This window comes from Epinephelus fuscoguttatus, linkage group LG15, assembly GCF_011397635.1.
Source record: "Epinephelus fuscoguttatus linkage group LG15, E.fuscoguttatus.final_Chr_v1".
Taxonomy (NCBI): Eukaryota; Metazoa; Chordata; class Actinopteri; order Perciformes; family Serranidae; genus Epinephelus; species Epinephelus fuscoguttatus.
In genome coordinates this window covers 18,226,061-18,239,805 of record NC_064766.1, presented here as the reverse complement: position 1 = coordinate 18,239,805, position 13,745 = coordinate 18,226,061, and the positions used below count along the sequence as shown (strand labels likewise).

The 13,745-nt window shown below is 39.8% G+C and overlaps 1 protein-coding gene across 4 annotated transcripts in view; it reads left to right on the top strand.

Moving 5' to 3' along the window:
- Positions 1 to 13,745, top strand: part of LOC125901995 (netrin-G1-like) — an 86,419-nt gene that overhangs the window by 59,718 nt on the left and 12,956 nt on the right. For all 4 annotated transcript variants that reach the window (XM_049598066.1, XM_049598067.1, XM_049598065.1 and 1 more), the window contains 2 exons: positions 8,357 to 8,529; positions 12,860 to 12,886. In XM_049598066.1, the coding sequence (XP_049454023.1) occupies positions 8,357 to 8,529; positions 12,860 to 12,886 (200 nt within the window). The remainder of the gene's footprint in view (positions 1 to 8,356; positions 8,530 to 12,859; positions 12,887 to 13,745) is intronic.

The window sequence follows — 13,745 nt, the reverse complement described above, 5'->3', positions numbered from 1 at the left end:
GTCCTCACCTTAACAGGTACTACAGGAGAGTAAAGGCACATTTATATTCCCTTTAGGTATGAAAATGGACACATCAGTTTCAAATATTGGAAAACATCACTGCCCACATACTTTCATGCTTCCTTTATGTTGGCATAGAAACAACAAACATAGCTGTGAGGCTATTAAATACAGTGCAACATTATTGATTTGTTCTGCCAGCCAATTTTAAAATGTCTTCATCATGCCCTTTGGCCCTGTCTCACTTGATCCACACCACACTGCCTGCATGACTGCTGATGGTACTCTGTTTCATCCGTATCCATACGCTTTCATAAAACAAGCACAAATATGGACAAAATGAATAAAGAGTATGGCTCCGTCTGTATTCGTATACGTATCTTACGTTGAGCATAAATGAGCTTTAAGTGAGACATCAATCAGGCACGGTCTGTACACACCTGCACCATCTTCAGAGGTCTAATTAGACAAATAGGCAGCAACTGTGTGTGCGGACTTGTAGAGCATACCTCTTTGGCTCAAGCAAAACTGTGTCAAACATTAGCCGAAAACTAAAATGGATTGCTCGTGTCAGCAACAGTACAGTTTCCAAGAGAACTGATGTGGCTCTATGTCTACTTTTAGATACACAAACTGCTGTTCCACCACCTTTAGCATAACATGTCTATTATTATTCGCCACCTTACCGCTGGTAGCAATCAAATCAATAATGTAGCTAAATATATTAAAGTAATGCTAAATATGCTACTGTGAAGACACCTGTAGCATACTGCAGATTCTCGCAGTGAAGAGGTTGCACCCATAATTCACTGATGATAGAAATAGGAATAAGCTGGATGGTTTTCAAAGCCAAATTTCTCACTATATTTAATGCAGATTTTCAAATAATGACGTCTCTACTGGATGGCTCTCATTAACAGGTCATCACTTATCATCAACTTTAATTCTGCTACATTCTTTAGCTGCTCTTTAGACTAGACTCATTATGGCTTTTATAACAGCCATATAATTTCTCCCTATTCAAACATTTCTTTTGCTTGACACTGAGTTCACTATAATTTATCAGCTCTGAATTTTAGAGGCAATGCAACAAATGGAAGTTATATCATGCTTTTTAGTCTTTCACAATTACCTCAGGGCTTTAGGCTTCACGGTGACAAAGTTAATTACACTTTGGCAAAATTGCAGTTTATTCAGGTAAAGGCTTGATTACTATAAATGTTGCCAAGATCAGGACATTAATTTACAGTAATTTGTCTTTAGCAAAACTTACACTTAATTAAATCAATAGCTTAAATGTGTATTTTCTTGGAAGTCACTGTAAGGTTACGTTTGAAAATTAGTGGAAAAAAATGAAAGTTTCCCTAACCTTTCAGTTCTGGCTCTTCTCCTTTGAGGTTCTTATTTAACGAATTCTGTGCTCCTCTCTTGTCTTGAATCAGAGGCGCTACAGTAGAAGCTGTCACAAGGAAGAAAAGCTGTGTTAGACATAGTGAGCCTGTCAACACAGTGCCAAGCAGCCAGGAGAAGCCAAGGTACGGCAGCAGACACAGGGCACTGCAGCTGTCTACTCCAGAGTATCAACATAAACTAGCCCGTAGCCTCACCTCACTTCACTCTAGAGACTTGTTCTTTTTTCACATTTAGCATGAACTTTCACAGGCCACAGTTTAGTTCAGAATCTGTATCACGTCATTCACCAGGTGCAGCATAAATCAGACTCTGTAATGTTTTCTAACTACAATGGAAGGAGTCTCTGTCGGTCTGTCCTTGGATTGTCTCGACAACAGTTCATTCGTTCAGCTTCACATTCGGCGAGTGCTGAGGAGGACTTAAGAAAGTGCTGTGTCGACTGCAAGCTCTTGAGATCTACTGGACATATTTATCAGTAGTGTGTCAGGATCTCCTAGAAGCACACACAGTGAAGTGCACTGGAGGGACCCTTATTACCTGTTACACCACTGAAAGGCATGTTTTGTACAGCCCACTCTCCATTGCTTGCTACAGTACATTCAAGAACAGATGAAGACGGAGAGACCAGAGATGTTACACTGTAGTAAACTCAAAATTTCAAGCAACATTTAGCAGCATTGAGGCCATAAAACGTTTGTTTGAGCTTTTGCACCTAAATGAAATGTATATTCTAGCGCTACTATGTCATGGCAGGTGTATTGCTCAGGACCCAAGGAAGCAGAGTGTCAAAGAGTTTGCATGCTTTAATGTTCAAAAACACTTTATTTTCCTGATACCATCTGTGCTGGAACACCTGTATTGTGTAACACCTTTTGGCTGAGACACTCCGTTTTACCACCTGTCTTTTTAAGCCCCCTCCCTAAAAAGCCAAGTCTGCTCTGACTGGTCAGCGTGTTCTGACAGCATCGTCGTTGCAGCCAGGGAAATGAATGTAACGGAGAACAGTTGCACTCTCTAACATGAAAAAAATCACCAATAAAAGCTTCTGAACCAGCATGAATATGATCCAAACCTGGGGAAAAATAAACATCACCAACAACCAAAATAAAATGTTTCCCGACATTAGCATGTAGCTACATGTAGCAGTGTAGTTGCAGCTGGAATTAAAAATCACAGATAGAAGCTTCTAAACCCAACTGGACACAACTGGCAGCAGGAATATGATCCGAAATCTTGTACAAATGAACAACGTCGGCAACCAATATCACTTTTCCCTGATGTTTGCTCGAAGCTTCTTGTTGGAGAGTAGGCTTTGTAATATAAATACTTAAAGACTTGCAGTAGTGTACCTGGAGCAGATGACTATAAAGAAATCTAAACCTTGAGGTTTTTGATAATAGGGATTACTTTTTTATGTGTTAATTATATGAAACTCCGGCCACATACAAATATGAACATCCAACAGTGTAACACTATATTTATAACAGAAAATAAGGAAAAGCATAATAGATATAATACTGGTGCAAGATTTGGTGCATTCAGATCTAAAAAAAAAAAAAAAAAAAAAAGATATTATCTTACCTCAAATGGGTTTTCACTTCCTTCCTTCACACCACTTTCATTTGTTGTGTTCACAGCTAAATGCTAAATTTCATTCCTAAAATTCAACAAAGGCAATATTGTGGTTACTCTGGACAATTTAAAGACCTCACTGTAATCAGTGTCCATTGAAACTACTTGATATCAAAGAAACAGTTCAGATAACAACTGCTGACAACATAATAATAATGATTTTTTTTTTCTTTTTTCTTTTTTTTTTTTTTACTTCTGGACAAGATATTGCTCAAACAAAGTCTAAACTATAGTCGTATTTAGCTACCACTAAAGGTAAGACAATTTGCTCTTTGTGTTTGTGATTTTGATGAACAATTCTAAGTAGTGTCTAGTAATGACTCCCCTTACCCCTTTGTTTCACACACATACACTTGAACAATGACAATCATCCATGACAGTGTTCCATTTTGTCCCTTCTGAGAGTTTTCACCCCCAGCTGAAGAAAAATGTGATTGACGAGGGAGGGACAAAGACGTTAAATGATCTCCAGTGTATAATACCAATTGTTATTGGGCTTTACACTGAATAAAGGTCATCAAAACTTTATGAAATGTGCCTTCGTAATGGTGCCGCTTAAAATGGCTGGACATACAGGGGATCTCTTCCCTCTTGTGGCCAAAACCGGGGACAGAAAAACTCTCTGATTTCAATATGACAATGCCAGCGGCAAAAGCATCACATCCCAGAGCCCCCCTGAGTGCACATCCTCTACTCTATCAGCGTGCAACGTGCACCGGTTGGGCTCGATGATCCAGATTTTGCTGGTTTTTAATTAAGTGGAAGGTCAAATCTCATCGCTCTTGACTTCAGGGAGCTGCTGCTGTCTGCATGGCAGAAGAGCTACACCCAGTCATTAATTTTATGGAGCAGGGACTTTAATTGATTAAAAAGTTAAGGACTATGGGGAATGCGGGCTAAGAGGCACTAGCATTTAGTTGCTGTGAATGTGAGCTGGTATTCAGTCGCATCCATTATGGCTGCTAATGTTGTGAGACAGCACTTAACCTGAGGAGAGATGGTGATTTTCTTTTATAGAAAGACTTAAGTAGTTGTTTTCAACTTAAATGTTGCTGTGGCTGTAGAAATTCATGTAACTGCAACAACGGCAGCTTGAACTGAAAAGGTTTGCATGGTCGTCTACGGTTTATGTGAATTCCTGCAGGCTCACCTAAGATTTCTTTGAGTCATTGAAAACAGTCAAAAGTCTTTCATAAATGTCCAAAATTGCAGTGAGGCTTTTATTCATTTAACCAATATTGAACCAGGAAGTCCCATTGAGACTGAAATTTCTTTTACTAGAGAGACCTGGCCAAGGTAGCAGCCAATCAAAACACATTAAAATGTAACAAATACAACATATAATACAGAAATCCACAATAAAACAACAACTATTCAAACATAGTGGCCTCTAAAGAAAAACAAGCATATGTTTCTGTCAACACATTCTTTATGATGCCCTTAAATTCATCAATGGATGTAAGTGTATCTATGTATTTATCTACTGATTGTGTGTGTGTAAATAATATTTGTGCTATTTTGGACACTTTTGTTTGCCCCTTTCATTACAAATGTTATAACAATAAGTATAACAATGCCCCTTCAAAGATTACATCACATTCCAGATGAACTAATTTTACCATTTGGTGCAACACGTCTTCACACTATCTAGCATTTATAAGTGGCACCAGAGAATGAATAAATGTTAATATCAGTCTATAAGACAGGACCCAACCTGGGGGTCCTTACCCTATGAGGAGTTGCCAAAGCACCAATGGGTTTTGCAAGGTGAACTTGATTTGAAATGAATGTAAGAAAGCTTAAAAATATATGCATACTGTACAGCAGGTCTGTGTCTCAGCATTTCAATCATTTCTGTGAAGAAAATGAAATAAAATTGTTATCTTTTAAATTTATATTAATATTGGAGATATACTTTTTTTTTTTTTTAGATATTTTTTTGGGGAGAGAGAGGGAGGGGGATGACATGCAGCAAAGGGCCACAGGCTGGACTCGAACCCGGACCACTGCGGCAACAGCCTTGTACATGGGGCCCTGTACACTCTTTGCTTAACAGCCTTATCCTGTGTTAGAAAAGTATGGAGTCAAAACAACCAAAGTGTCAGGAAAACTTATCTCTGATGTAATATTCACCAAAAAAAGAAAATAAAAATTCAGCTCAAAATTCATCCAAATCGCTCATTTTACGCAAACTTCCAGCAGTAACTGCATTCACTATTTGAGTTAACTGTACATTTTATTTTGTGGTCTGTGCGTTATTGTTATGCAGTGGAAATAATATGAAATATCCATAAAATATGTCTGAAGGTTTTGTATCCAAGTTAGAAATTCCAGTATCGTGCCAATACAAACAAAGTGTCACATCTAATCACATAGAATACTGTCTCAAGGACTTTAAATACATTGTAAACAGTTTTATGTACGCAAACACGCGATAAATACTTTATATCACTTGGTAAAATTAATATAAGCCCACACATAGGGGTGGGCAATATGGCCCTAAAATAATATCACGATATTTCAGGGTATTTTTGTGACGATATTCTTAACAATATGACAAATTAGTATTAAAAATATTTTATTATTAATTTAAGAAAATAATTCCCTCTGAGTGGTTACCCACTAATATAGACGTTTGGAGCTGTTCATAAAACATTCAGGACGCTCAGGCCTAATGACGCCACAATTTATTCCACACTAACAAAGCTGCTCCTCTTTTTGGAACCACCGCTTTCAGCTACGCTTGTTGTTGCCACAGGTAACAGTATGACATCAATGTCAACAAGTCAAAATATCGCAAGTATCACAATATTCATTTTTTGTATGATATTGAAAATTATACCCATATTGTAATGAGATGATTTGGCACACCCCTAACCATACATAAAATTGATACCTTGTAATTGTTACTCTTGGTAAACTGTTGGAAAACATAATGTGGAGGGAATACTTCACCAACAAAATAACCACATGTAAATCATTGTAATCACAATTCATAAAGAAAACATTGTTTTTTTTGCATACCTTCACGGAAACGGCGAACATGTTGATTTATTGATTGATTGGGGACCAGCAAATCTATATCAAAACATCCATTTACAAACTCTCACACAACTCGTGCAGTATAATCTAAGTCTAAATCGTATGCTCAGTACTTTCCAAGCACATGAATTTTTGCAGCAACAAAAAAACCCTTCATACTGGAGTCTGGCTTTGAAGAGAAAACTTTCATTACAGTTTTAAATCCAAAAGTAAGGTTTTGGCAAAAATGCATTTGAGAAAGAGAAGGTTTTCTTCACAGATTGAAGGTAACATGGCAGACTATTTCTTATACAGACCATTTTGTGGGTGATGTATTTTTTTGAATGGGCAAAGAATTTTCATTCATTCATCTTCTAACCGCTTCATCCTCTTGAGGGTCGCGGGGGGGCTGGAGCCTATCCCAGCTGACATCGGGCGAGAGGCAGGGTACACCCTGGACAGATCACCAGACTATCACAGGGCTGACACACAGAGACAGACAACCATTCACGCTCACATTCACACCTACGGACAATTTAGAGTTCACATTCACACCTACGGACAATTTAGAGTTATTAATTAACCTAGTCCCCAATCTGCATGTCTGAGTGGAGCCGGAGTGCCCGGAGAGAACCCACGCTGACACGGGGAGAACATGCAAACTCCGCACAGAAGGGCTCCCACGCCCGGGATCGAACCGGCAACCCTCTTGCTGTAAGGCGAGAGTGCTAACCACCACACCACCGTGCCGCAAAGAACTTGCAATCACGTAATAACAAGTAGATGTTTATATACCATAAAATTGCAGTAAGGCATTATGAGAATAATTTTAACTTAAATGAATTCAAACATTTATAGGTGTGAACTTTCAAACCCTAATCAAGCACCTTTCATTTTTAGAAGAGTGGTATTTCTAAAGACATTTTTATAATATAAGTGGGTTATGAATATTTTGTATTTGTGAGGATGATGCCTTCAAATGATACATTTTGTGGTTATAATAAAACAATTCCCGTAGGTGGATGTTACCAGACATCCACATTTCTTTCTTCATTTTTACTGCTGCTTATGAGCTCTACAGAACAGGCTTCATTTTCCCTTGTTTCCCGCAGTTATCTATCATTAATGTGAGATGTCACAGGAAGGCCAGGAAGTCAATTAGAATGGATGTATTTCTGACTGCTGCTGTCATTGCTCTGTCTCATGTTCACCGAAGATTGTAGGCAACAGATACCCAGCTCCTCGGTCTCAAATGGGAGAAATCTTCCCTCGGAAGCACTTTGTAAAAACAAACATATGTGTAACTGTAAGCCGCTCAAACCCATGGGGACGGGTAGTGTGACAGATCCATCCCTTCTCAACTGTTTCTGTATCACCAACCAATCTCCCGAGAAGCTGAGGTCACCAGTCGTAACCTTTTACCCTCTTAGGAGTAAAATCAAATACGGAAAATTATATTTGGACTACACATGGAATATGAAACTGTAATATCTCAACAAACACAGGCTGTTCTGCCTCTGAAGGAGCTCTTCAGTGGGAGTAAACACAACTCTCACTACAATATAACAAAAAAAAAGAGGTCATTTTCTAAGAACATAATTTACTCCCTTCTCATTCAGGTTGTTAGAAACACACAAGTGAGACTCAAACTGCAACCAACTTGTTTTTTTCCACAAGCTTGGAAATACCAGCGCGCTTGTTCCATGTGGTCAAAAGAGGGGGTGGATTTGGTTGAGTGTTGAAAGCCATCAGGCCTTCTCTCCTCTCCAGTCAGGAGCATCTGTCAGCTCCGCCACAATTCTGTCTAATAAACCAGCTCTGTCGACCGGTAGGGTTTCCTGCCTGAAGGCTCCCTTGCCAAATAACACAGCAACTTTGAAGAGGGAGAAAAAAGAGAATTCTCAGGCTACGCGGCTTCTCTTTATGCTATCATCTCTCTATCAGATCCCTGTTTTGTGCTCAATTAGCGAATCTTACAGAGTGCCTTTCATTTAGCTCTCAGAGTGGGAAAAGTGACCTTATTCGCGACGCTGTTCTCTCCACAGAGGCGGCAACAAATGAGGCCTTGTTTTTTTTTAAAGGAGAGCATAATGAAGCTTTGTGGAGGCACGATCCAAGTCAGATAACCCACCAGGATTTCAATTTACCCCTGTCAAAAAATTTGAAAAGCACAAATACACGCCGCAGCAAGGGCAGACTTTGTGCATTCCCTCCAGAGAGTATGGATTCAATGGCTGCAGAAGGATGCCTATTCATGTGTCTGTCTTTTGTTGTTATCTTTCTGTCTCAGGTGCAAGTGTAACCTGCATGCCAACAGCTGTGTGTTTGACAAGGGGAAGCTGGGCTGTGAGTGTGAACACAACACCACAGGGCCAGACTGCAGCCGCTGTAAGAGGCACTACCACGGAAGAGCCTGGAGTGTGGGCTCCTACCTCCCTATACCCAAAGGAACAGCAAATATATGTAAGTATAACTCTAATGTGTCTAACGTTTGGTAGATACAGAGTGGCCATGCAGCTAATTGTTGTTATTAACAAAGCATTTCCAGTATTGATGCAATAATAAAACATCATACCTTTTAAGTTTTACTCTGTGCTCTTAGGAAATCGTTGCTCCTCCATATCACATTAGCTCTTTGCCAACTGCTGAACACATACAGTTTGTTATCTTTTGGATAGTGGACCTAGCAATCTTCCTACAGTACAAAATCTCTTACAATTAGAACTGTATATCAAACACTAAAATGACAACTGTGGGTGTTTGTTAAAACTCTTGGGGCAACCTCAGTTTATGTTGCAATCACAAACTACCTCTTTAATCGTGTGAGTAATATCCGTGCTAACTTAGAAGCAATGATGGTAGAGGCAGGACATGTCTACCCCTCACCTGCCTGGGTTTGATGGCTGGACCATTTCTGTTTATTTGCCCCAAACAGCCAGTCTAACAACTGTAAAGATGTTAGTTGTAAGCTAGCTAGCATCCTGGGCAACTTAGCCAAGTCCAATTGCATCTTTCCATTGACTTTGTATGCAATTATGCTGCCTCAAAATTTTGCTTCATACTCAGCCTGAACACACACTGAGGGAAGAGGTTAGAGTGGCTGGAGCTTTCAGATGGTGTAACATTGATACAAGATCTTGCAATTTGCATCTTGTTCCACCCAACAATCAAAGATGATTCCTTTTACCATAGAATTCTTTTTTTATCTTGACCACAACCATCATCTTTTCTTTCAAGAGCTTGTAACTAGGTTTGCTCACTTAGATTTCTTTTTTGTGTGTGTGGGCAGGGTGGTTGAATATGACTTTCTGTTTCTTTTTTACTATTTTAAGTGGGTAAAATTTTAGAGTGATTTAAACACCTGTCTCTATTCAAAGAATGCCTTCGGTGTTGGATGTGAGTAGCCTCCTTGATCTTTGGCTGCCCACTGACTCCTCATTGATCATTTTGACGCTTTTCATCCCTTAACATCCTTGAACAGACACAAGGTTTGTGATTAAGTTGTGACATAACTTGAGCAAAGTTCCATGGGTAGGTTACATGATGACAACCAAGCCATCTTCATGACAACTGAGCAAAGTCCATCTGATCATGAAAACTGTAAGATACAGTTAAAGCCCAGTTCAGACCAAAGATCCGTGATGAGCCGAGCTGAAACAGGCAACTACTTGCAAAGCGCTGTTGCCCAACAATCTAAAAACCTGCCAGTTCACACCAATGCAACTAGATTAGATGGACTATCGTCATCTCTATGCAACAACACTTTGTTCAGCTTTTCAGGCCTATATTGTGGCTGGATATAATTTGTAGCTTCTATACATATGAATGAGGATAGTGATAGTGAGATACTGGCTAAAGATGCATTTGTAGTAGTGATGAACTGTTTTGTACTGTACTGGACTGTATTAACCAGTGCCAATTGATCAGTCATACAGCAAGCAGCAGCAGCAGCGACCCAACGTCCAACACCGGCACACCATGAGGACAGAAACAAAGGGCTTGGTGGGGACAGATCACCTGCAAACACATTGTTTGCTGTGATTTGACCAGCTGAGTTGCAGGTGACACCATCAGCCAGCTTGAGTCTCTGCAATGTTCTTAAACTGTTTCGTCTCGTCATGAATCCTGGGTCTCAATTGGGCTTTAAAGTTCCTCAAAAGGCTTGTAGGCGGAAGCTGAGCAAAGACTACTTTATCAAATTAAATGTCACCTATACTTGAATCATAGGGCGGGCCTATCAGAAATCTCTAATAAGACTCTCCTTTAGAATAGTCATATGAGTCATTGTGAAAGGCAGTGATGACCTGTTTTGTTATTTAGATGTCACTAGTTGGGTCTGTTGGGTTTGTTTTGTAAGAACTTCATCAGTGATAAGTCATGCTGTGTTTTATGCATTTAGTGTTAGGTGTACATAATCTCCTTCCAATACTTTTAACAGTTAATTTAGTATTCCTGCTTCAGCTCCATGACAAGTGTGAACTAATGCTAGATATTTTTCTGCCTGTTCAAATGGTATCTCTGAGGCAGAAGGTGCTCTTTTGCATTATCCCCATTATAATCTTGGACGGGAGTTGAGTCACATTTATCAAATCCCAAGCCTGAGGCAGGGGGCTCATTGCCTCAATAAATCTAATACAGCCACTCAGGGATGTGGTGGTGGACGGCCAGGCGAGGCCAGATGGTGGAAGATCTAGCCCTCTGGTCCTCCGTTCACACTGATTCAGCCTTGCAGTCAGAAACTCTCATGGCAGCAGTCTGCTGGGATTGACAGCAGGTTTTTCAGATGCTCAGCTTGATTGTCTGACTTGAATTCTCAGACATGGCACTCTGATTAGATTTGTACAGAGATGTGATATTGCTATTGATCCGCTGATTTGGTGCGAGTGTATTTGTGCAGTAAGGGTGCTTTTTCTTGCTCTTCTTTAGGCTATTTGCTGATGATAAATTGGTGGAGTACACAGTCATTTGTACGAATTTTATGAGTGGTTGTATATGCATGTATGTGCACAAAACTGTGTGGGTGTGCGTGCATGCACATGGAGCGCATTTGATTGTGAGTGGGAGTTTGTTTTTGGGAACGTCTGTGAACTCTAAGGAGATATTGCTGGATTTACCCCTGCACCTCCTCTGTTATGAGTCTCCCTGCAATGTGGTGCTCGCTGTCAGATTGACAGGCCGTTATTAAAAAAATCCAACACTTGGCCGCATCTGCACTGAACTGATGAAACCAAGGTCTAGCCATATCAAAAGCAATATTAAGCACTTGTTTGGCAGTGGCATAAAATGCAATAATGTTGCACATGGAAATGACGTAACAATATTGGTCCCCCAGGTGTTGAATGAACACACTTTTGTCTTGGATTATTCTTATTTCTCTCATGAGTAAAGCCTAGTAACATGCCTTTATCCATTATGTGAAGCTCATATTTCCTATGAGGATATTAAACATACAGACCTCGTACCAAGACAAATATGCTGAACGTGCAAAATGTAATTATGGTTTAATAGCTTTCATCTGTCATCAAGTCTTCCTCTTTAATCATGGAAGTCATTTATCTCACAGGTAGGAACAGGGCGAGGTCTATTACATATTCAAATCCCTGCACATGCAGATATATGGACATACGTGACCCTTCATCTAATAAATTAGAGCCCAAAATGGAGCCCTGGGTTGCTATGGGCCATAGCTGTCAGCGGCAGAGAGCGACTGAGAGTGATTCAAATCCAAGGCTTTCCTAAAAGGAGGAGGAGAAAAAAATCTGTAAGTTGCCTGCAGAGCAGAAGAGGAATCACTTCGAGAATTATGTTGACAGTCCACTTTGCAGGGAGCGTCAACTCATCTTGTGTTCCAAAGCAGGTTCACAGGTTAAGAGGGGTTGGGGCTAAGAGTTTGATCAGACTGTAGAATGTGCTTTGGCTCCAAAGGGCAATATTGTTTGCCCTCCATTTCTCACACAGAACAACCACTGGTTAGGAATCGCAGCTTGCTTGGTTTCTTGCAAATTGGAGCATAAAATCTGTGCTTTTCCTGCTGCTGCAGTGTTGTGAACTTGCCAACAGTTGTTGTGACAGCCCCAAACTAGTAATGAAGTGATGAATGGGATGCAAACAATATGAAAACCCCACGGAAACATAATCACAGAAGGATAAAGTGATAAAGCATCAGAAAATGATCAGAAATTGGGCTAATTGTGGGGTAGGATTTCCCTGCTGATTACATTAACGTAACAAAGATAGTGAATCCACAGCCAGATACTGATAACACGTTGCAGACAAAGGCTGTAACCGTCTTGCCCAAGTCAGCTCCAGCTCACGGACAAGTGCTTGGAAATATCCAATATCTCCAATCAGAGAATATTACAGCAAATTCTACGAATTATTTTCAGATGCTGTTTGACTGGTTTGATTTCCAGATTCGTAGATGCAAAGGTGATACAGAAAAATTACTGTTATCTTCCTTTTAAGAGAAGGAAAGCAAACATATTTATTTTGAACATAAATTAAAATGCTGATACAAAGACTTTCTGTATTGAGAGTTTTGATTCTGTTGACATTTCATCACTGGCAGACCTGTTATTATCATCAGAAGTAGGCGTGTGTTAGACCACGCAGTGGTCAGGCTCTCTGCAGAGCTGTAGCTGCTGTTAATCAGTGCTGGACACACTGGAGACCAATTTGATGCGTGCTGGTGAGCTATGAATTATTCAAAACAAACAACACAAACAATAAAGTTTCCAGAGTAAAATGAAATAAGTCACTTTCATTAAACATTTTTTCTTCGCTCTTTCCGCAGGTATCCCCAGTAATCATGGACCAGTGCGTAAGTTGATTAAGCTTTTTAAATTGGCATGCTGACTAATGGTTTCCTCCCTCAGTGATGACTAACTCTTGTTTGACTGATGAGGTTGGTGTGTGAAATTGTGCTGTACATTACCATTATCATTCATCAGTATGTTTTTCCACAGTGAAAGAATATGCATCCTAACAAGGCATTAACGTTGAATTACATCTTATTATCCAACTTTAACGAATAGAAGTGAGCCAGTGCATGGCGTAAGAAAACTGCAGTTTTAATAGTGACATCATAGACTGTATAATAAAGATGGATGATTTGACAGCTCTCTAAAAGCAAAGCCAAAACATCTCAATCGCCCCATGGTGGCTGGCTGCAGTTTAAGTCGTAAACTGCGCCACCTCCATGTTAGCAGAGCAGACATGGGCCAAACTAAAACAACTATGTTAGCATCAAATACATTATTCCCAAAGATGGTTTCTGTTATTTCAGGTAGTTCTTTTCACGCTATTGTATGTTCAAGTGTTCACGTTTGGTTTTGATTGGGTATTTGATGCTTTAAAAAAGGGTGTTTGAAGTCAAAACTGACAGCTGTGTGTGGCAACTAGTCATAATGAATAGCATCGCTCACAATGGATTGAACAGGTGTATGGGTGGGAAGACAATACCCCAGAGATGGCCACTGCACAGGCTTCTGGCTTCAAATGACGTCACTGGTGCAAGATGGCAGTGCCCGTATCCATGATACTTTGGCTTTTTTTTTTTTTTTTTTACAGTGGGAGGAGGTGGAATTGCATCATCCATCTTCATATACAGTCTATGAGTGACACTTGTCCCAAAATACTATTGAAATAAAAGAAAGTGAATTTCAAATGAGCAGTATTTT